This window comes from Panthera uncia, chromosome F2 (genome assembly GCF_023721935.1).
Source record: "Panthera uncia isolate 11264 chromosome F2, Puncia_PCG_1.0, whole genome shotgun sequence".
Classification (NCBI taxonomy): domain Eukaryota; kingdom Metazoa; phylum Chordata; class Mammalia; order Carnivora; family Felidae; genus Panthera; species Panthera uncia.
The window spans coordinates 25,555,193-25,581,299 of record NC_064812.1 but is presented as its reverse complement, the minus strand read 5'-3'; the positions used below and the strand labels follow the sequence as shown (position 1 = coordinate 25,581,299).

General features: G+C 32.2%; 1 protein-coding gene across 3 annotated transcripts in view; it reads right to left on the bottom strand.

Annotated features, from left to right (window-relative positions):
- The window catches only part of CSMD3 (CUB and Sushi multiple domains 3), a 1,252,643-nt gene that overhangs the window by 718,841 nt on the left and 507,695 nt on the right, over nt 1-26,107 (bottom strand). The window contains exons 7-8 of one of the 3 annotated variants that reach the window (XM_049632997.1): nt 24,062-24,373; nt 2,461-2,538 (exon numbers count right to left, since the gene is read on the bottom strand). The exons of 1 other annotated variant lie outside the window; for it this stretch is intronic. In XM_049632997.1, coding sequence (XP_049488954.1) covers nt 2,461-2,538; nt 24,062-24,373 — 390 coding nt within the window. The remainder of the gene's footprint in view (nt 1-2,460; nt 2,539-24,061; nt 24,374-26,107) is intronic. One more of the 3 variants, XM_049632998.1, reaches the window with a different exon arrangement.

Here is a 26,107-nt window from a genome sequence, read left to right as displayed (position 1 = left end):
CAAATGCTTACTTGTTAACCACTAAATAATAATGACAAAAATTAAAACAATACAATCCTTTTCTATAAACAACCATAGAGAATGTAGTTTTGATATTAGTTAGGAGTTATTTGAAAAAAATGCACTGAAATGAAATGTCATATAATGCTGATGTATTATTTTGTGACTATAAGAAATTGGCAATACATAATTTGTTTTTATTTAATTGTGATTTTAAAAAATGTAAAAAATCACAATATTTTTTATCTTTTACACAAAATGTAATAGATAAATGCAAATTATGCTTTAAAATTATGAAAGAAATTAACATTTATTGCTTCACAATTAACTTTTTTTTTCCTCATTAACTTTTCTTCCCCCAATTTTAAAACCAATATTCTTTAAATAAAATATTTTTAAAAGAATCAGGTTTTTTCTCTGGGGTACCTTTGTGGTGCAGCTGGCCGGGCATCTGACTGGATTTCGGTTCAGGCCATGATCTCATGGTCTGTGGATTGGAGCCCCGTGTCAGACTCCACACTGACAGCACAGAGTCTGCTTTGAATTCTCTCACCTTCCTTCTCTCTTCCCCTACCCTGTCTGAATTTCCCAGGACATCTGAAAGCTCAGAGTATGCAGCACATAACATTTGTATAGCCAAAAGGAAGAAAGGGTGAACCAGCAGAATTTATAATTCTACTTAGAATTCCAAAACAAATATACTGGCCAAAACATTAGAAAAAAGGTAGTAAACCTACTGTTTAAGTCTGCAAAGACTTAACTTTTATTTCATATTGACATGATGAAATTTGGTAGGTCAGAATATTCATCTAATAACTTCTTTCCATTTATATGTCCTATTGTAGGAAAAATGCCTTTCCAAAATGTTTTTAACAATTAATATATGAAAAATTACTCTAACACTATTTATTTCCCTGAAATGGGTAGATATGTTTTTAACCCCCAAAAATAGAATAAGAAATTATAATTATATAGCTAAATACTTTGTAATGAATTATTTAGTGCTTTGTAAAATGTAATCTAATTTGATCAATAATTTCCTACTTATATCTGCTATTTTGGCTTAGTATTCTCAAATCTAACAAAATGTAAAATCACATTTTAAAATTATTACACTTTAAAATGTTTGATCACATACAGGCTCTGAGTTTTTTTGATAATTGATGTAATTGCTCAAATTCTGTCATTTACCGTTATACATACAAGTCACTAAACATGAAGATAAAATCCTTTTCTGATATAACCATAATGAATAATCATTGTTAAAGAAATAGCTATAAACTCATTTCATCAGATTAATTGGAACTGAATAAAATAATAATGCTAAAATATATTCCTGTTAAAATATAACATATGCTATTTTAATAATCTTATTAACTATCAATGTATCATTAGAGAAGTCAGATGTGTCATGAATGGTTTCTTTCAAAATTATATATATGTGTGTGTGTGTGTATAGAATTATGTGTGTATACACACACACACACACACACACACACATATATATATATGCACGATAAGGTAGAAAATTTTTTCAAACTGCTATTGATTTATAATACAAATCCAAAAAAACATTTTTGTTTATAGTAATATATATGATTGCCCTAATTCAGTGATTCTTAATTTGAGATTCAAGGATGAACTTCAGATGATCTATAAATCCATGAATTTTTTTTAAGTTTATTTTTATTTATTTTGAGAGAGTGATAGAGAAGCAAGTTGGGGAGGGGCAGAAAGAGAGGAAGAAGGAATCCCAAGCAGTCTCTGCACCCTCCACACAGAGCCTGATGTGGGGCTAGAGCTCGCTAACTGTGAGATCATGACCTGAGCTGAAGTCAAAAGCCCAACTCTTAAGTGACTGAGCCACCTAGCCACCCCTAAATCTCTGAATGTTAAGCAAAATTGTGTATAAGGCAACACATAAATAAGTGTATTTCAGCCCACCTTGTTATTTTCAAGAGAAAGCAAAAGTTAATTCTATAGTCAACTAATTAATTTACAAAAGAGTTGACTTAAAGGGTGTGGATAACTTAATTTAAACTGAGAATATATTTTTCTCTTAAATGAAAAATTACCATTAAAAGAAATTTTTTCCCTAGAAAAATAATTATGTCAAACAAAAATCCTTATAAGAAATCACCAATTTAAAAACTTTCACTATTTTTTTTTTTAATCTCACATCCTAGAATTACAAAACTAGAATGCTATCAACATACAAGCTCAAAGAATTTTTTTACGTCTGAAACAGCGTCAGCTTGGGAGCTCCCCACATCAATCCATTAACTCAATACACATTTAAATACAAGAAAATATTGAATAATAATCATGCATGTTATATAGGTATTAATGCAGTTAATTTGGTAAATACACAAACATTTTAAAAGAACACACACAAACAACACAGACACCACAAACTTCACTCTTGCACTAGAGAAAGTAACAAAAAAGGAGTACACTCACAGATAGAAAACTTGTTGCTGTTGTCTTTCCCTGGAAACAATTTAAATCCTCTAGATTTAAAATCTATGGCCTTTTTCACTAGTTAAGAAAACAAACAAAAACATGTATCAGGATATACAATTTTAAAATAAAATTCAAGTTAACAAATTTTGTTAGCATTGAATTATCCAAGTTAAAGAAACTGCTTTCTTAAGCCTGACATAGGGTACCCAAAAAAAAAAAAAAAAAAAAAAAAAAAAAGAAAATACAGCAATATAATCACTGAGTAGTAAAATACCAAGCAGTACAGAAAGAGTTTAAGTGTTCTATAGGGAAAATCCTGGATATATGGGTAGATAGGTTTTTAAATACTATGCAAGTTTTTATAGGAGAGCAAAATACTACCAGTTTATTATAACTTCAATCCATCAAATTGTATAGAAAAATTAAACTAGGAAAATAAAAATACTGAGATATTATAAAAGTTTGAAAGATTTAATGAACTTGGTTCTTAAACTAATATAGTTTTTAGGTAATTTAGCTTAAGTGGAATATTAGGATACATTTAAGAAAATGGTATAATTGAAAAAACTTAAAATATATTATAGTATTTCTGCCAATAACCATTTTCTTTCATAATCATTGCCTTAACATTATGATTGATGCCCATCCACAATCTATAAAATTTATAAACGTGAACTACCTCTATTTGGAGTTCATCTGAAATATTGCTATTGTTTTTGATATTATGATATTGAAAGCCAATATCATAGGAGGCTGGTATATTTCCTGTGTATTGTACTAAAATAGACATGACTAGATTTACTTAAAAGATAAATTCAATGAAGTAACTGATATATTTTAAAAATATTTTTTCAAGTATTTTGAATGAAGGAAAAGAAGTATTAGTCTTTTAAGAATAAATTACTAGATTCACTACAGTTTCTATGTACTTTTTAAGTCATAAACAATGATACCAAGTGAAATAAAGGAAATCTATTTAATTGAAACCCCACCCGTGAAAAAAAAGTTATGCAACCTGATCTAATATTTAAATATCAATTCTTTTTTTAAAAAACAGCATGAATAAGAATGCAAGGTATATATTTAACTTCTTCAATTATAATTTAGAAATTTTTACATATTGCTTTTTATAAGATTTATAGGCTAGGGATTATTACATCAGGCAACTAGGTTTTGTTCATGCCATGAATTGAAAAGAAGGAAAACTGACTTTTGTTAGATGGTTTAAAACAACCATTTCACAAAATCTTATCTGCTATTTTACCCACTTAGTTCAAATCATGAGTATTTTATTGGTTTTTAAACATTTTAAGGTGATTTATTTCCTCAAAATTAGAAAGGTAGAGAAAGGGTCTGATGAGTTACTGGAATATATAGTTATGGACTATCTATACACACTGTTATAAAAAATAAGGAAATGACCAGTAAAGCAAGATTTGAGACCTGATTCTTAGCAAATTATTAGTTGTGTGATTTTGGACAAGAATCTTTTTACCTCAGTCTCTTCTCTTACAATAAGAAGCTAGGGGTAGATGACAGCTCAGCCATTTGACAGTTCTGAGATTCTTATCAGAAAAAAGAAATAACCACCTCTCTCTCTCAAATCGTGCTTCTGTTATAATTCTCTTCTACACCTCCATCCCCATGGTGAGCCAGAGGTTAATTCTACTGGAGTATTCAACTGCTCTAAATTTAGCTCTCCCACTTGTGAATTTTCCTGCTTTCTTAAAATTCTTCTTAATAAAATGGGCATTTTGTGTTTTGAGGCATATTTCTGGATAATCCCAATCCAAACACGAATTGTAAGTAGGAATTCTAACTCTACCTTCCTCTGCACTGTAACATTTGACTTCAACAACTGCAGGTGAGTCTGAAGATTTCATGAGAATTTTCACACAAAATCTGGAATTCTTTGAGAAATAAAGATAAATAAATGAAACAATTGTAAACCCAGAGGCGAAAATTGAAGACAGTTCAGAGGATGAAAAAAGATCACTTCTATAACGTGTAACTGGGACTGAAGAACTTTGAAAACTACAGTGGTAGAGTGTGTGTGTGTTTGTGTGTTTGTGTGTGTGTGTGTGTGTGTGTGTGTGTGTGTGTGTGTGTGTGAAGGTTTATGAGGGGTGCTTAAGGTGATTATTTGGTTGGGTGAAGTCAGGAACAATGTGTATCTAAGAAAGCATCACCTCAGACCAAGGAGTTCTAGTTTTCTGGTTCTAAAGGGACCTAGCTTTATTACTATTTTTTTTTTTAAAACTCATTTTTCATTTTAAATTGAAGAAAACAGTCCATCTTTTTAAAACATATTACAATGTAATACAGATGCAGAAGATGGAAGGCCAGGAGAATATCTGTTTTAGAAGAAAAAAAGAATGGAAAATAACAGAAAACTTAAACCCACCAAAAAAATTTAAACAGCAAACACATACTTTTTTTTTTATGATTTCAAGTAAAAGAATATAATATATATATCACTTTATAAATAAACTGAAAGGACAAATATTTCAAGTACCAACTGAAAAAACCCTCTTCTAAATTGTATATTGATGAAATGGTAAATCTCAAGTATATGCCATAAAATGTGCATTTTATTATGCATTCCCAGGTATATGTATGAAATAATAACATACCATTAAGCAATGAGTGCTTCTAAGTAAATACAACTTATCATGAAATTGACCTGATCTTTTCAACAGGTGTATTTCAGTAATGAGCACTTAAAATTTATTTTATCATAGAGATAAATTAAAATATGTTGTGGGCTTTTATGCAAGTTAAGAAAATGTTAAATGATGGTATGTTGTTTGTGGCCATTCCTTTCACTGTACTCTGAGCTTCTCAAAGGCTGAAACGTGGAACTTCTATGAGTGTGTGATTGAATGAATACCTGCAGTGTTGCCAATCCTGGCTCATTTAACCAAAGACATTTTGTCGAGAGTATTTCTTTTATTAATCATAAATGAGAAGGGGGAAAGTGAAAAATGAATGAATATTCAAGTAGAAGTATTTTCATGTATAAAGCTATTTTTAAATCCATAATAACTATGTATGTTCTAATACTTTTATTAAAAATGTCATTAAATGCAAGACATGTAGACATGTGCACAAATATCTATTTCCTTTGTTTTCTTCTTTCTTCACATGCTAAGTAATTTTGGGTCATTTTTATTTATTGCTTTTTTGGTTTGACTTAAGCATAATGGAAATATTCTAAAATATAAACAAACTCTGGCAGAAAGGAAGATATTAGGGCAACAATCAAATTCACTTTTAAGTTGTAAGCTCTGAACACAAGAAAAATCATTTTGTGAGTCTGTAAATCTTTGTTATATAAACCACTGTAGGGGATTAACACTGCAGTATTTTTAAGATCTATTACTGTTCTATCATCTTCAAAATCAATTTGAATTCTAAAACGCATTTTAAAAATTACCTAAAAATGGTGATTGATGTTTCTTAAAATTCATGTAACGTCCATGTTAATCAGTTCAAGTTACTTATTTGAAATTATTTCATTAATTTAGATTTCAATGCCTATTATTAACATTAACCATATATACACAAACATGGATAAGGAATTTGATTTTGTTCAAACATTAATGTGTGTGTGTGCGTGTTTGTGTGCACGCGCGTGCGTGTTTGGAACAGGCAGCCTATGACTTTATTTTTATGTTAGAGAATCTTTACTAGTGTAACCTGAGAACGTGTGGTATTACTAGCAGAAAATCAATTGGAAGGTAGTAGATTTCACGCTGGTGCCAGTGTTTAATGTTAGAAAATTCACCATATCACACAGATGTGATAGAGGGAATTCAACCATTAGTTGGAGGTTTGGAAAAGATGATCTTTAACTGTTCTGTCAGTATGCTTCTAAAACTTATAATCATAAAACATCTCCTGGCCTCAAATTTCTTAATTGAAAATTAATAAACTCCTCACTACATAATCTCAAGAGTCATATACCTATAATTTTATAACCATATTTTTAAATTCTATTTCATTGCTACATATAGACAATATGTAATTTTGCAGAACTTTTTTACCTTTGAAAAAGAAAAAACAGACATGTTTAGTATTATGGAGAACAGTTTTTCATTGGAAAAATCTATTCCAGATTTCTATAGGATTCTAGTAAGATAACAATTGCATTACTTATTAAGTGTTACCTTTCATTTTCTACTGAGGTTATATTCTAACACAATAATAAAAATGAAACAATGCAATATTGTTTATTATTGTAAACATCCAAATTTGTAGCGTTTATTTTATAATAATTTATCTTGCAAGTGTCCGTAGCTGTATTATAAATTGATGATTAAGTCAGATTACAATGCTTCCAGAAAGTAAAGCACTCTTCTGAGAAAGTAAGGTATTTTTATCTTATTGATTTGGTGGGGTGGGGGTGGAGGGAAGGGGGAGTTACTTTTGCTTCATCTTAACTTTTCAAATGTACGATAATACCTTTGTCTGCTTTTGTTCTGTGTTTGATATCATGGTTTCTATACGGGGTATAAAATTTTAATTCTTTATCTTGAATTAATTACGATCCTATTTTTATCTTTACACTCAATAAATAAACTACACTAATAAAATTCCTTTGGGTTTTATTTTGGTTATTAAGGGGTGCCTAGGTGGCTCAGTCCATCACACATCCGACTTTGGCTCAGGTCATGATCTCTTGGTTCATGGATTCAAGCCCTATGGTGGGCTCTGTGCTGACAGCTCAGAGCCTGGAGCCTGCTTCAAATTCTTAGTCTCCTTCTCTCTCTGCTCCTCCCCTGCTCTCTCGCAAAAATAAATAAAAACATTAAAAAACACCCTAATATGTATGGGGTGTCTGATTTAGAGAATATAGCACATATCACTATTGACAGTAGATTCATTTCCGTCAGTACTAAGAAATATAACCAATCATCGGCTAGGAATTTAATTACAGATCAACTGAACGTTAAAGAATGGTGTGTTATTTGTGGCATTTCTCCCATGCGGCTAGGTGTTGGGAGACCTGTGTTCTAGTCCCAAAACACAGGGGACAAGTGGTTTAACTTCTCTATTCATTTTTAAGAGATTCATTCATTTATCTAGGTGAAGAATTTGGACCAAAGGGAGAAGGAAAGACTGATGTATTCTCAATTCTATCCCCAAATTCAAAATATATTCAGAGATTATACAAGTACTGAACTACGTTAAGAGAATACATTGTTTGTTTAAAAGTGAATGGTGGCTCCATGCAACATTGAAATTTAACACCTTTTTTTCTAAATCCTCTAGTGTCAACTTATTTAGCATGACGGCTGCTAATTGGTCATTCCTTCCACTTTATCCTTGGAAGAAGAAAGATGGGGACACTATACTGACACCAGGTAGTATTCTTGCAGTGTCTCCTTTACCATCTTTCATGTAAGACTTACCAGTGGATACAAATTTCTGCAAAAATAATTTTGCATTATAAATATTTCTATAGAAATTAGAGGTATTTTGCAATTAGGTCATGTTTCTGGATTATACACTATAAAGGCATAATAGAAAATTCAGCAACATATTAGTAAGTTGCTTATGAATCTTTGTAAAAAGGATTTTACTTCACAATAATTTAAAAGAAGAGAAATAATACTGGCCACCCCTTGATGAAAAAGGCAGTGATGTAACTAAGTGTGTTCAAAAGCACTTAAAAACTCATTTATAGAGACTTATGTATTAAGCATATGCAAGATTCAAACTATTCTCAAATTTAAAGTGATGGATCTGGATTAAATTTAGTAAGAAACTATACATATATTTTATTCTGTAAACCTACCATATTATCCCTTTTAAAATTACTAGGAATAAATATGGTTCAGACACTCCAATTTTCTAAATCCCTAAACTTTGATTTTTGCTACTCCGCTAACTTATGGCTAGCACTTTATCCTGCATATAAAGTGTATAAATATAAATTTATGTGTTGCCCAATTTTTAGTTGAAAGAAAATTTACAATTATATATTGTACCACTATGCTTAAATTCTACAACAAATTTCAAGTATTGGAACATAGCAAGAGTTTAACAAATGTTAGTTATTTTTATTATTGTTGTTGCCAGTTATAATGCTAAGAACTAATCAGTTTCAGAGGCTAATACAATTGGGGCTGCAATATTCTAAAAAAATAAATTAATTAACTATTCTGTGTTATGTCTTTTTCACTGTATGGACATGGTAGGTACATAAGTTTATGTTAAATCATCTACTTTCCCTGGATTTCTAACTTAAATTGTTAGATGTGTATCTTCCTACATCCTTTAACCAAAAGAGTAAATTTAATAAAAAATATATAGACACATCCCTAGATATATGATCATACTCGTTTTTATAAACACAGGTATACTAATTCAGCATATTTAAGGCATCCTTGTGACAGGCCCATTTCATTTTCACTTTTACAAAAAAAAAAAAAAAAAGATTCTTAAGCTATAGGTCTAAAAGTTTTAATGAGATCAACCTAGACCTTAGATATTTGAAATCTTATTTTTCAATCATTTCAGATTGAGAATAAAAGTATAATTTTTTTTAACTTGGAAAATTAAACAGAGTGACCAGAGTGGAAAAGACACATCGTACTTTATAAAAGCAATTTGCTAATTTTCACAGGTCTTCTGACTTAAATTAGTTTTGTTGCTTTTTACTTGATACACTGGATGGACTAAATAATTGGTTGAAGAAAATCACACAACTAATTACTGGATAAGGACTCTAAAATTTGATATGGGCTTTCTTCTCTCCCAGAAATGGAACAAATTCAGGAATCCAAAACACTGGTATAGATACCAGCAGACGCATCTGCATTGCCTGGCGTAACAGGTCTTACAGTTATGGTATGCTGTAAAATGTCAGCATTATAAAAGAAATGTGGAATTTTTTATATTCTCTTTAGGGATTCTTATAACTGGCATAATAAAAGTCACCATATGAGAAGACTAACCAATGGTGAGTTCACAGACATTTTTAACACTTTTAAAACTGTCTCAACCTTTGTTTTCATCTTTTTTTTTGATAGTTTCAAATGAAATTTTTATTATCTTTAGTCCTACAATTAAATATTAAGATCCACTCCATTCATTTAACTAGCCCCCCCCTTTTTTTGGATATATTCTTTGAATAGAAATGATTTTCTAGTTGTTTGGTTTGTAATTTCTGTTCTCTTTTCATAAATTCATTTTATTAAGGATAATATAGCTAAAAGTATCAACATTAAAAAAATAACTTTTTTTTTTTTTTTTTTTTTTTAGTGGGACGGTTAGGATAGCCCTGGTTTGCGAAGGGATGCCTTAGGAAATACAAAGATTAGGCAAAACTTCTCAAATAATATCAACAAAAACATATATATATATATACATGTATATATATATGTGTATATATATATATGTATATATATACATATATATATATATGTATATATATACATATATATATATATCTGCAGGTTTATAAAAAAACTTTTTCTTATGCAAAATAAAGTAATTTTGTGTCCCATATTTGTTTTACACTTAACAGCACAGATCACTTATATATACTACAATGCCTTCCAATAAGAAACTAATTGGGAAAAAGCAACTGTTTGAATAATAATGACCACAGTTAATGAATATCTTCAGACTGAAGCAGTGGTATATATTCTTCCACTACAAATATCACTAGTGCGGTGAATAATTTCAAGTAAAAAATCCAGTATTTGAAACCGGTAACAATATTACTTTAATCGGTAACAATATTTCCTCATCTCTCTGATTTCAGATTATTATATTTTATCTAACTTCTTTACTGGAAGCCTTGGTATCGCTACCTGGAATCTGCCTAAAACAAGCAAAGGTGGGCTGGAGGAGTTGTATTTGATGCAGAGTTATTCTGCTAAAGAAATGATGTTAAGGAAGCAAACAACTGGTCATCACCCATCTATGTTGTATATTATCTACATGCCTTTCCAGCTCTATCCTCTTCCTTGTTTTTTGTGCCAAAGATCGATCTGAATAGGCTACATCCCGCCACACAAATTGGGGCATCGTCTAGCAGTGCTGGCATTAACTAGAGCCTTATTACAAAAGCAAATTACCCAGCCTTACCCTTGACCTACTGAATTAGAATTTACGGTTTAATAAGATTCCCTGATGACCCTTACACGCGTTTAACTTTGTGACGCACTGGATTGCATCAACAGATGCTCTTATCTTCTGGAGTATTCCAGCAGGATGGAGGGACGGAGGAAAGTTAGATCAGGTTTATTCTGCAGGGTCTCTCACCATTAATTTGATTGGAGTTGACTAGGATCCTTAACTGAAGGTCACTAGTTTTTTGTTTAATGCTAGTCTGATATATGTATCTCTGTCCAACATCTCCCTCCAGTCATCCCAGTGGGTCAGCAATGGTGAAGCCTAACCATGGCTATTCTGTATTAAAGCATCATCCCTTGTGGTTTCTTCACATCTACTCATTTAGAAATAATCCTTTTGTAAATAAACCTTCCTTGAATTATCCCACGTTCCACTGTTTCTCAATGGACTCTGATGGATACGCCACTGGTACATGGAAATCATTAGAGATTTCTCTCAACCATCGCGTACCATGCTTATAACCACTCTTACACTTCAAAAGGTAACATTTGAGTAAAAATATGAGTGGCTGTTGCTCATAACTCTACCATTAGTTGCTTACTTAATTTCTAGGGAATTTTTTAAAGATCTAGATCACATATCTACTCTCTTCTAGCAATTATCTGCTCAAGAAGCACAGAGAATTCACAAGGATAAGGTAGATAAAAAGATAAGTGTGTTGGCTGTACTGAAGTTAGAGAGTAACTGAATTAAGGGTAAACTGGCAAACAAAAATATATGAGGTAAATAGAAACACAAGATGAACTGAATGCTACACATTGCTTTGGCATAATTTATATATGAGATCAGTATGAATAGTGCTAAATAGAGCTGTATATATTAGCTGTTTCCATAATTCTCTATCAATATTCCATTAAACCATATATATTTATTTCTAAGGAAATAACCTAAGAAATTTAAAACTCTGTGCTAATTATTTGCTTAATTTGTTCACCTGTTTTTACCTTATAAATTTTTTATAGTATTAGAGCATATTTTCTTCCTATACAGGCTCCAGAAGTGGGCAGTGTCATTTATTGCTTGTATATCTAAAGCACAGACACTGTATGCCTACTGTGTTTTAAACCCCAAAATATCCATTCAAAATGGGATTCTTTTCCTCCTTTCCACAGGTGTTAAAAATGGAGAAGCACTAAGCAGATTGCCCAAGGTCATACATATGTTAGTTCAAAACGTTCATTCATTTGACTCTGATACATTAGTCCTAGCATCTATACCACCACTATGAATAACACCATTCCATATATTAAATCAGAACTCTGAAGTGTATATCCCAGAACACCACAATAGATGGGGAGAGTGCATCCTATCCTCATTTATTTTTTAATGCAAAGCATATAATAAAATACTTAAGTCGTCAAGAATATCTTAAGTATGTTTTACTTTAATACAAAGTAGAACTGGATTCATTAACTTAAAATTGAATAAAGATATTGATTATTTACTGAGAGTGCCAAGTTTAATTCTATGGCTTGAAGGCTCTTAATACTTTATTTTAAAGATGTGAACAGATGAATAAAAAAGGTGTATCACAAGCCAACTGCTATATGAGATTCAAATCATCATGTCATCTTTTTAGTAAAAACCATCTTTGGCTGAATTCCTTTCTAATGGAAAGTTCAGGAGAGTTGATAAACTTTTTTTTTTCTTAATGCATGCCTTATAAATGAAGAATTTCTAACCTCTCTGAGATCTAGATAAAAATCAATCTAGAAATTTGTCACTTTAACACCATTTGGATTGAAAACGAAATGCCATCTGAAGAATATTTTAAACAAAGAAAAATCAAGCATCAACACTGAAAAGCAATAGTCCATGATTTAGAATACAAATGATGTAATTGTGAAGAGAAAAATATTCTATGCAATGCACCCCAAACCTAATACCACGCTGTTCTGCCATATATGAAGGTTCTGCTCTTCCTAAAATTGTAAAACTTAATTGTGTGATTTCACTCTGTGCACAGCAGGGCCGCCATATGCTCTAGAAAACTACATGCAAGGGAAGCAGCTTGTTGCAAAAGTGGGTGAAAATGCCCTGAAATAATTCTGAACAAGATAAAAATGTCTCTAACATAGGACCATTTCTTCATACTCCAAAAGACAGAGGAGTTCACTTTGGCACCAACTTTGAGCACAAATAGAAAGTCTAGCCCCTTCAAAATATTGTAATGAGGGAGAAGATTTAAAAGTCACAAACATCTTGGGGTGCCTGGGTGGCTCAGTTGGTTGAGTGTCTGACTTTGGCTCAGGTCATGATCTCCCAGTTTGTGGGTTCAAGTCCCATGTCAGGCTCTGTGCTGACAGCTCAGAGCCTGGAGCCTGCTTAGGATTCTGTGTCTCCCTCTCTCTCTGCCCCTCCCCCACTCACGCTCTGTCTCTCTCTCTCTTCCTCAAGAATAAACATTAATTTTTTTTTTTAAGTCACAACCGTCAAATTTACTGTGACCATTATTCACAGGTAAAATAATGAACTCTGGTAACCATTTGGGGAAATCAGTTACACACAAACCATTTTCATCTTCAGTCTTTAAAGTTAAGCTTTCCTTTTTAACCAGTGTAGGCCATATCATCTACCTTCGTTTGCCCATTCTATAAAAGTGAGAAATAGTATGTTATAAATAATAATCTACCAAGGTACGTGATTAACGATTACTGGTGAGCATAACAATGGGGTTGAAATCTGAAAAAAAATAGCATTTCTGAAGACCATTGTTTTGAGGTGATAGTTCCAATTAACATGGAAAGAAAAATGCCTCCTAAGATATGCTCAAAGGAATATAAAAACACAGGGTCATCAGAAAATCTTACAATCTCTGCAAAGGAATAACTCAAAATCATGGCTTGAGGAGTAGCATTGGATAAAAATGTTAAAATGGTTACTTGCAAATTTGTCATTTGTGGAAAACAAAAATTGTCATTGTTTCATATTGTCATAAAGGTCCTCAGGCATTCAGGGTATTTTTATCTAACACCTTTTTAAAATACATAAACCTGTTATCAAGTAAATTCTAACATTTTGTTTTTTCTCTTCTTTCTCTCTAAGAGCAACTTAACAAAATATAAAATAATTAGAAATATAAAAATATATTTACTGGTATGAATGACATAGTTTTGACACTTACAAATGTAATGAAATGTGGTAATGGAATAGAAAATGAGGATGATATTCAATAAATAATTATGTATTTAAATAATAGATTGGTACATTTCTAGACATGGATTTTTAAATTGCTACAAACATCAATACTGAAAAAAACTTTCCACAAAATAATATAATTAGGAAAAATTCAAGAGAACAATGAAAAAAATGACAAGATATTGATAAAGCATGCAATAGCCAATATTTATATGTAGTACACTAACCTAAATGTTAGTAATTCCCTATATGTTAAACATGTACACCTACTTGACCAATATCAAAGTACTTCCATTAAAAAAAAAAACAATAATGAATATAATACATGAAAGCGTCTTACAAGGATCATATGTAACCAGATAATTTTTAAAAAGTTATAAACTCTCTGTTCTGTTATTATTTACGTTAAACATTCATGGAAATCAATACGTCACTTAGTTTCATGAAGGACCTGGGAATTCAAGCGGAGAAATGCAATTTTGCCATTTATTAAAATAGAAGAATGCTTAATTATTCAGTATTCACTCATGACAATTTTTGATTTGGTAATCAAATTTTATATCCTTCTTTTCACTGTTTGGCTTCCATCTATCAGTTAGTCTTTCAGAGATGAAAAATGGTAAGTAAAGGGAAACTAAACTTTATGGTTTTTCTGTTATTAATAACGCATTTTAAAATATCTTGTCAAGGTATAAAATTTAGGACAAAAATTAAAAGTAATAAATGAGTTAAACTTTGACATGGAAATGCTTTCATCATTTATCCATACGTTTATTGATCTTTCCAGTGAAATCATAACTAACATGATCGGCTCAGTCATTGTAAGAATTGACAGAGTTAATGATTGTCATCAAGTTGATTCAGAAAACCCATCTGCCCTAAAATATTCTCTCCACTCATGAATTTCCCCCCATTAAAGTCATTCTTACAGCATTAAAATTGGGCTTTCCCTATATCATCTGAGATAGCTTATCAATGTTGGAAACATGTCAAGTGGAGAAGATATCTTGAAGAGTGGACAGAGAGCAGGTACTGATTGGTATGTGTTGCTCTCTCCATCTTAATCATCCTCATGTAAATTCTTGCCATTCAGCACATCAACATAACCTGTAGTCCCGTTAGAAGTGCAGAATCTCAGATCCCACCCAATCCCACCAAATCACAATCTGCACTTGAACAAGACTGCCAGGTGATTTGTATTCACAGGGAAGTTTGAGAACCATAGTCTACAACTTAGTCTCCCAGTCTCTATCAACTGTTATTTGCAACTTTGCATACATTACTAATCTATCTGCCTACTCCTGTTTAATTTTTTTTTAATTTCTTATTGAAATAACATCTGAAAGAAACATACATTAGATAATATCACTGCTAAAGACCCTGCTAAAGACCACCAATGGCTCCTGTCTCATTTCTATTAATATAAAATTCTCTATCTGGGCCCCTGAGCCTACATGATCTGTAGTTTCCACCAATTTCCCACCTCATTTCCATCCCTCTCCTCCTTGTCCACTGAACAGCAGCACACTGGGTTTTCCTTTTCTCAAGTAAAATTCAAACTCCTTCTGGCTATTTTCTTTATCTGATATGCTCTCTATTCCATCTTAGCATAGCTGCCTTCTTCCATGTTTAGGTCTCAGTTTAAATTTTACCTCCTCAAAGAGGCCTTCCTGTCCTTCCAAACAAAGGTAGTCACCCATATATCACACAGTCTGTTTTAATATTCAGCACAGTCCTTGCTACCATCAGGTTTTTGTTTATTTGCTTGTTCTCTTTTTCTTCTCACTTGAATATAAACTCAGTGAAGCACGGTCTACTCAGTTTTGTTCAATGTTGTTTACTCAAGAACTGGAAGAAAGTCTGATGTGTAAGTAACCTAGTAAACATTTGTTGAAGAAAGAAACACATAGGGAAGGAAGGAAGGAAGGAAGGAAGGAAGGAAGGAAGGAAGGAAGGAAGGGAGGGAAGGAGGAAGATTGGCAGGGGAGGGGAGGGAGGAAGGTTGGTTGGTTTGTTGTTAAAGAAAAGAAGTGAGAAAAGAAATAGATTGGAAGAAAGAAATGAAAGGAAAAATAAAGACAGAAAGAAAATACAAAAAGGAAGGAAGGAAGGAGAGGAGAGGAGAGAAAAAGGAAATGAAAAGAAAAAAGAAAAGGAGATACTGAAGAAAGTAACCCTGTCATCTTAAACACAGACTAAAAAGCTAGAATTAGATCCTCAAGTGGAGAGGTTTTAGAATTCAAGGCATATAGGTAGGCATTGAGCTCTGGGAGAAATGTACACGTGGCTGATCCCTTATCTATTGAAATAAGGGGAGAGCCAATCTCCAAATTCCTTGGTATGAGTGCTTGCTACATCTATGCTTATTTTAACATTGGCTATACAGTCAGATAACGAGAAGGATAAGTACATTTCAACTCAAACATCAAGAGGAAATAGAAGATGATGATAAATACATTTAAATAATATATATCTGGATAGTTATAGACAGGATTAGAAGGGACAGTAAGAATCATATTATCAATATACTCTTTGATGCTTAAATGTTTATTAAATACCTAATTTGTCCATCAAGTATTCTTGAATATAGGGCCACCTGGGTGGCTCAGTTGGTTGTGCAACCGACTTCAGCTCAGGTCATGATCTCACAGTTCGTGAGTTCGAGCCTCGCGTCGGGCTCTGTCCTGACAGCTCAGAACCTGGAGCCTACTTCAGATTCTGTATCTCCCCTCTCTCTACCCCTCCCCTGCTCATGCTCTGTGTCTCTCTGCCTCTAAATAATAAATAAATGTTAAAATTCTTTTAAAGCATTCTTGAATATTTTATTAGTGATTTGGTAATTTACTGCTTCCTGAAGCACACAATCTATATTTGAACAAAACTCAATGTTGGAAGTCTTCTTTATAATAAACTATTGTGGATCTCCCTACGGTTCCATACACCAAGTTCTACAATCTATGACTGAACAAATTTGATCTCTCTTACATATAACAACACATCACACTTTGGAAGACAGCTGTGACTCAAACACATTCACCTATCATCCTCATCCTGTAACAATTCTCTGAGACAGGACAGAGAATTTTTCTCTGCAGTTTTATCCCTACAACTTTTCCTTTAAAATAAACACCATATTATACTTCTTTTGAATTTATCACATGCTTAACAAAGAGATAATATGTTCAATAAAACCCTATTATTTGACGGACATATATCAGTATCCATAAAGATCTAAGAACCGATCTATAAATTAATGTCTTCAATGGCTATTGTTTATGAAGATTACAAAATTGTTTTATATTTGCAAAACTATACTCTCTAAGACTATTAATAGAAAATTTGAAAACAGTATTAGTTGCTTGCAAGCTGTTGAAAATATTAAAAATTCTATGTGTGGCCAAATAGCCTATTAATGGAAGGCACATAGTAGGAACTCAAGAACTACTACTTTAATACAATAAAATTTTTGTCATAGTACAGTTTGGGGTTTTTTTGAACAATGTTGTTACATATCACAAAATTTGATATCTGAAATAAACTAGAAATTTCAGTTTTTCTGATAGTCTGTTTTCCCTTTTTGTTAAGCAATGTAAATCTGAGATGAGCTACCTTGAAAAAAGTAATAATGCTTTTGTTTAGATTAAAACTGCTGACCTAAAATTAAGTTTTATGCTGAATTAATCATTCTTACCTTAAAGGTGAAAATAATTAAAAAAAAAAAGTGTTCAGGTCAAAAACTTATGATTAAAACAGGCTTTCTTTTAGGCGGCTGTTATGAAGGGGGGGAGTCTACATCATATTCAATTTTAGTTAAACATAATTTCATATTACTTTATAAACCAAACTAGAGCTCTGTTTGATCTTTTGACATGATTAAACATACGATCAAACATACTTTGGAAGAACTGGCTACACTATGTCAACATAAACAGCAGCAATGGCCATAAAATGCTCATAACACATTTGACTCAACAACATGTTATAATCATCTAAGTTAATATTCCACTAGGAAGAACAATAAAGGAGAGCCTATAATTATATACAGATATATGGTAACTCTTCCAGAAGAAAATATCTACATTTTATACTTGAAAACAACAACTACCAATGCTGATCATTAACAGCTGGCAAAACTTGCCTACGCATTTTAAAAAAACAAATACTCTCCAATATCAATATAAAAGAAAAAATATTAAATTAAATCATGTGGAACAAAATACATTTTAATGATTATTTTTAAATGGTGTGACTATAAACTTCTTGAGGAAGAAAAACCAATTGTGCTTATCATCTATATTACTTTAACCTTAATATCATCTAATACAAAGCTGTGCATACATTAGGCCCTTATAAATCTTAAATAAATGAAAGAATGAATGACTACTACTCTAGCAACATGAACTAGCTTTTCATACATGCTCTTGCAGACCACAATTTTCTCTACAAAATATTGATGTTGTATTAGATGAATCCGAAATATCCCAGATAATTCTAAAATATGTAATTCTAGAAGTACAGGATACTCTCCTTGCTACTGTTTTAAGTATATTATCACATAGGTCCTGCTACTTTAAGTCAATTTTGAGTTAAAATCTCCTAGGGCTATATAATTTACTATAGGGTTTAAGGATTATTGTAAAAGGTGCTTTAAGTAAATATTAATAAATAATTTCAAAAGAGCTTATACTTAAGGCAAAAATATTCTGGTGAAATTTAAAATATCACTAGATATTATTAGATTATCGACTTTTAAACATCTAGACATTTTTAAACTAAAATTATCAATTGTTTTTAGATTATTCCTATGAATGTCAACCCCCATCAAGTATAGTTGAATACTTCCTTTATTTTGGTATAGATTCATGATATTTCTACTTAGCACAAGTATCTATGAAAAGCATTTTCAATGCATCTTTGTGATATAAACACAATTGATTAGTTTGAAACTTTTATTCCTATTTCAAGAACTAGTTCAAATATACCCTGTGCAGGCTTCCTTGACTTTCTACATTCAGAGGTAGTTATTTTCACTCCTTACTTCATAGAATATCAAAAATATTGTTCTGATAGTGTTTCTCACCAAATTTTTACAAATTACAAACCTGTAATTATTATTTTTTTAAGTTATATAGACTACCTGATGGTATAGCCTGCATCCTTCATTGTTATACCCTTACTATCCAGTCCAATGTCATGCACATAGCAAGAGTTAAAACATAGTTGGTGAATAATAAAAATAACAGCAATTTGTATGTGTTGAACATACCTCAGCAACTGTGCTAAATTTTTTCACAAAGCTACCTATGATGCAGGTATTCTCCATTACTAAGAAGTTGAGCTTGGAGAGTTGAGGTTATTACTCAAGACAAGATACGATAGCTAACAAGGGGTAAGTGTCCACTCATTCTCATTGTCTGACCTCAGAACTAACTAGCGATGGTGGGCAGTTTGGCTTTACCTTTTCACTGGGAGAAAATACCTTAGTTTATTTTAGCATTTCCATCCAATACCATGTTTAATCTTCACAAAAACCCTAATGTAATACTATTATACTCTTTTACAAATGTATGGAAATTGAGCTCAGATAGTTCATGTGACCTGCACAGGGTCTCACACATAGTAGGTGGCAAAAGTGGACTAAAATCCAGTCAGGTAAAACTCAGTTCTCCTTCTTAGAACTATTGGATGCTAATACTACAGGAAACTGTAGTATTAATAACAGTTTCAAGATGATCTAAACCAACATTGTTTATTAGTATTCTGTTTTTTACTTTTTATTTCAGTGTCAAGAGACTCTTTTTAGACAGAGAAAATTGGAAAGCATTTTCTTTTACTGAGAACAAGTAGAAAGTTAAAAAAAATTAAGAACATAATTGAAATTAAATTACTGATATTTTAACTATAGTGTAATAGGAAAACTAATTGGAATAGTACTGTATCGAGAATTGAAAATATCTTTGATAAACATTCTAAGTTTGTTTCGAATTATTCATTAATTGTTCATGTTACTTATAATAAAGTAACTAGCTATGCTGATTTATCATAAGTTAATACATAGATTTTGAGGCCACACACAAGTGTACTAAGTACCAAATACTATGTGCAATTTCAATGTCCATGCCTTCTTTGCATTTATAGTGATATTGATGCAAACTGTACATATTGTAATTGTCGCAGATTATTGAAAATGGTTAACTTAGGAGCTACTAATCATCAAAAGATATCATAAAGGGGCGCCTGGGTTGCTCAGTTGACTAAGCATCTGGCTCTTGATTTCAGGTCAGGTCATGATCTCACGGTTAGTGGGATTGAGCCCTGCACCGAGCTCTGCACTGACAGTGCTTAGCCGGCTTGGGATTCATTCTCATTCTCATTCTCATATTCATTCTCTCTCTCTCTCTCTCTCTCTCTCTCTCTCTCTCTCTCTCCCCCCTCACCTCCTCCAGTGCTCTCTCTCTCTCTCTCTCAAAATAAGTCAATAAACATTTTTAAGAAGACATAAAATGAAAATGTAATTGTGAATAAAGAAAAATTATGAAAAATATTAAATTATCATACAGCATAAACTAGTATGGACTGTATACCTCAAAGGAACCTATGCCATCACAAGCTATCATATATAGGATTTAAATGGTAATAACTTTCAGCAAAATAATATCCATGGTATAACATTAACATTTATTCATGTGATATTTGTTGACTTTATAGCTTTCTTGTGTTTAACTGTAAAATTCCTTTGTTTTTATAATTGGATAAGGTCTATAAACAAGGCATTTATATCTAGTTTCATGTTGTGAAATTTGAAGTGGTATAAAAGCAATTTATTGTTTGAATTCATGAGAATATCATTGGCTTTTAGGAATTAAAAACACTAGTATTTTTAGAACTATGACAAAATGAAGTAGTTATCTTTATTTTAATACTAAAATGTATAGATATATGAATATATTGTAAAACACAGTTTTAAGTTTTCTAAGAAATTTAGGCAAATGCTTTAGCTGGTCCGATCTTAGTCATTAATTTAGCAAATAGTATTTAAATTCATCTATGGTTCAGAAGCTGCTCTAGGCACTGGGAATTTAGCATGAACCAGACCCACTCACTCCTTACTTCACAGAGGTAAATTTTACAGGACAAGTCATAGGGCTGGTGATTACAAACACAAGAAAAGTACAGAGTACAATGCTGAGTTATAACAGAAAAAAAAAAAAAAAACTAACTTTCCTGGAGGTGAAAATTTAAGTTAAAATTTCTAAAGGGAATTAGAATGATCTGGTTGCAAGAATGAAAGGAATGGTTCATCAAAGTGGCTTCAAGTAGAAAAGAACATGGTGTGTTTGACACTAACAGAATTTCTGTTTGGCTAAAAAAAAAAAAAAAAAAAAAAAAAAAAAGAGTAACTGTGAGAGTCACACAGGATGGATATGGGGATAGAGACAAAAGCCAGACCATGGAATTTTCTGTAGGACACCACCAAACCTTGGTTTTATTACTAAGGTTGTTGAGCAGGTTTTAAAAGGTAATTCTGACTACACTGCAGAGAATGGAATAGAAGAATGAAACCTAACTTGTTTTCTCTAACATATCTAGAAAAATTAAGGATTTAGTTTTGCATTATGTTTACAGACTCATTTAAAATGTCAACGAAATGACTCACTGTCTGCATAAACCCCATAACTACTCGAGTACTTGAATCGCTATGAGCTTTACAAAACTTTCCTTCTACTACCTCATGGGTTTCTCTGTATCTTCCACTCTATGCCAGTCTCTTGAAGGAAAGGGTCATAGATTATTTATCTTTCCTTCCTAGAACAGAGCATGGTACTCAGTAGGCATTCCAGGCATGTCTGGTGAGGCGGAATTATTTTTAATGAAAGAATAATGCTTTGGGGCACCTGGGAGGCACAGTTGGTTGAACGTCTGACTCTTGATTTCAGCTCAGGTCATTATCTCACGGTTATGAGACTGAGCCCTGCGGGCTCTGTGCTGAGGGTGGAGCCTGCTTAAGATTCTCTCTCTCTTCCTCTGTCCCTCTCCTCCTTGTTAGCATTCTTTCTATCTATCTATCTATCTATCTAAAAAGAATACTGCTTTGATGTTAGCCAATTCCAATCTGGAAATTTGGCCCTGCTAAGAGCTAGGTTTTTGAAGTCTATTTTACATCTGTAAAGTAGCTAAATATTGAGGGTTTTCAAAAATATCGACAGGCATAGGGTGATAGTTCTCTTTTATTTCTAACATTTACATTTTTTAAACCAAAATGTTAAAAAGCTTGAGTCTCAAATATAACTAGCTATCTGAAATCACTAAAACACTAGATTATTGAGGAGGAGTCAGAAGGACTAATTCTAATTAAAATAGAGATTTGATAAACATATAATAATTTAAGTCACTGAAATAAATGATAAGCGTAACACTCAGAATGTTTTCCATACACATGATTTAAACAAAAATAACTGACGAATATTTAATTCCAAAGTAGATGGCACTACTCAATGGCTACTACCTACAGAAACACTATTTCAGAAAGAATATGGGGAAGGATGAAACATGTATTAGCTCTAAAATAATTATTGTCTAAAAGAGAATTTGAGCACTGATTTGGAATTTACCAAGGAAGTAATATGCTTAATTAAAATGTACTTGAATGTAGCTCAGAAGTTTAGATTGAGTAATTTTCAAATCACTTTATTGAATTTAATAACTGACTACTCTTTATTCTCATTTCAATCTGAATTATTTTTCCTAGTTCTCTAAAATACTAATTTGTAACCTGAGCTTCTCGCATCACTTGATGGCAACTTTGGCTAAAGTAGTATTTGTTAATTAGTTGATTTATATAACAAACTTATGCTTGAGAATTACCCATCTTTCACTCAATAGGTGGTAAAATGATCAGAGTAGTTTGTCAATTCTAGCTCGTGAAATTTTCCACAGAGAGTGAAAAAACTAAATGGAAGGGTTTTTACCTTAATATTTTAATAATATTTACACTTTTTTATTTCCTGCTACTAAGAAAAAGTATCTATTTGATATAACAAATTATCAATTTTATCATGACTCTTACATTCTTCACTGGGGAAATACTCATGGTAAGGAAGTGAATCGAGAAGCAAGGTGATACTGATTTAATACTTTACAGGAGACTACTACGTGTTAAGAATTCAGTTTATGATGCTTATTAAGGAGAATAAAAGTACATTCAGTATGAATTTTGATGGAAATGAGCTTTTGAAATATTTCCATATGATTTTCAATCAGCTATATAAGATGTCTTGATTTTTGTTCTTAGTGTATATTAAGCACAGAATGCTTTCCATTACTTATATCATGTTCTGTATAAACCATGCCTACCCACACTACATCAACCATAACCAGCTTGGAGAATATATGACGATGAGTTGGAAATAGAGTTGGAGTAGGTATTTTTTACTTGAAACATGTTCAATTAATTAATATTTCCACTGATGCATATATTGATATAAATGAAATCCCTTTACTTTTTGACACTACATTGATTTTTTTTCCACAAACTGCTCGGTGAAACTTGCTACCAAGAAACAGAAAAATATGCTTGCTATGCTTCATAATTTTGTAAAAGGTAGGCTTATATTAGTCAACTAGAAAATTACCAATATATGATTTGGCTTTGTGGCAATTTTTTTTCTACAAAAGATTAGAAAGCAAAAGGATATTTAAATATAGAGCCATAATCTCAATGAATAGCTGTTACCTTTTCAAAATGAGAAATCTCAATACAATCATATAGATCAGGCTATAGTTACTTTAGAAATAAAAGAGCCAGCTATATAAAACAATCACCAGACAGAATGTTTCCATTTTGCCCAAATTATCTATTGTCTTAAGTGTTAATTAGCATCTGCGTAACATTAAGATTTCATGCAAATGCTGAAAATTATGACATAGGACAAATCATCAATGTGTAAATATGTACACTTATTGATAGAAACTGGCTACTTTATTTTCAAGTAATCTCAACATCATACCTGGCACATAATATGCAATAGATATTTAGTACTCATTTTTATTATCCTTTTTATGCATTCTTTCCTTTCTACATTTACCCCCACCCCCGCCCAGTATTTGCATTTCCCTCTGATTTGTATTTTTTAATTTCTGTGTTTTCAAATCATTCAGGGTTTGGCTATAACGATCTATATTTTGCAGCTACGCTTTTTCCTTTGGCTTCCTACATCTTGGCTCTCTTTCAGCTCATTCTCCAATTCGAATCGTTACCAAAACATAGCTTTGGCTGTAACTAAACGGGCACAAGTAAAATAACATCCAATACCTCTATGAGTAACAACTGCAAGCTCTTTAGTTCTTTCTATCTGTTCAGCATTTCGTGGTCTTCTCCTTGTACTTTGTGTATCTGCTTGATGAGGAGAGAGCCCGTCCTTGGATGTGTTGGGGTCCAGACCTGAATTTCTGAGACTCGAAACTTGCACTCGCTGTTCCTCAGAAAGTCTATGGATGGTGACAGCTGTAACACTGGATACAGTAACATCTGCAGGTGTGCTAGCAACAGCAATAGCACCAGTGGTAGTCCTGTTATGCTCCTCTAACTCACCAGTGGAGGTAGTGTGGGTCAATGTAGAAGAACCTGTGGGACACAGTAGCACTAGATGCTAACTTTTTCTTTTAAATTGTGTTTATTTTTTTTTTCTGATAAGTTTAATAAATTATATTCCCTTCTATTACCTTAAGGATAACCAACACGAAGAGGCAAAACACAAACACGCCCCTAAAATGTGAAGTAACCAGATCCAATGATTGCTTCGTATCAATCAACCTCTGAATAGGTACCACACACAAATATACCACATTTTCACTGTGACACATTAGGGGAGGAAAGATGAAATAGTAAACCCTTCATGGAGTCCCGAACCAATCTTTGTTCTTTACCTACAGATGAGTGTTAGCAACAAATGCCTGGCAAGTGACCAATTTTGACAGAATGGGTAACCGTGTAACCACACTTTTCTCAAAAGTATGCTTTGAAGAGTCTGTGCCATATCTGTTCATAATTTCTGGGAAAAACATCAAAAATTTCTATTTTAAGATAAGCAAGTGAAGGAGAATTTAAAATCAAAGCCAAAATTAAAACAAAATGATTAAAAAAAAATAAAACCCTGAATAACTATTCTATGCAGATGTCTATCTTAACCTCACTTGCCAGAAAGCAGCCAACATGATAAAATATTCAACGCCGTGAGCTATATATGCATTAGGCTCCGGTGGGTTGTTTTTGGAAGCTGGGTAATATACTTCACTATTTTAAAGTAAAATTTGAGACTAACCAATTCTCAGTTAATTAAAATTAATCACTATATTTAGAAATGATTGAGAATTAACTAATAGCATGGAACTTTTACGCACACAAAAGTAGCTTTAATAAATGGTTAAGAATTCCCAAATATCTCGTGTTTCACAGTATATATTTCTCTACATTCTTAACTTTATTAAGGTTTCACTGTAATTTAAAAATAGATTTTTAAAGGAGCCGAATTAGGGTTTTCTTTTTCTCTCGCTTAAACCTCTTTAAAAGATTGTCTGTGGTAGTACATAATTCTTACATAATGAAAGAAAGTAGTTTGTCTTTCTTATAATAGAAGTATGAAACTGAAGATATATTTAAAAGGCTCTTGACATCTAAAATGCTTAACAAGAAAAAAATACTGAGTGTTGGAAGTACAGCTACTAATTAGGAATAATCGTCAGGTCCTGGTTAGAAAACTTCTGAGTATTTTTTAAAGCCAATGAGTGGTATATTTTCATATCCTTGCCTTCTCAATAAACTGCATCTCAAACTTCTGTCCGCAGTGTATAATTAGATATTGTAGACAAAAATACATAGGAATAGTTGAACCATTCTTCAAGAGGAAAATAGCTTTATCCCATAATGTCATTTGAGTATGCTCTGCCTTCTTTTTCTTTTTCTTTTTTCCCTCTTGTGTTATAGGCAGGTGAGTGGTAAGATTAGTAATTCTGATTTCTGCTTTCAGCCAAAAAAGGACGTCAAACACGGGGGTCCTCTCATTCATAAGCAGCAAAGGGAAACATGTCTGCTACAGGTTCTGCCAGCCTACATTGTCATTAAAATTGAAGCTTGGTTTAATTTGGTTTGGAAACTCAAATGATGGTTGTATTTTCAGGGAGCCAAGGGTAAATGAGGTATGGCAATTATCAGATAATTTTAAAGACCTTTAATATATTCTAAAGCATCAGTCAGAAAGAAGCTGCTACTGAATATTTATCCAAGTTATATTGTGAAGATTACAATCTCCCTAAATTCATGTTGGTTATGCAAATTGACCAGTAACATCTACTAAGCTAA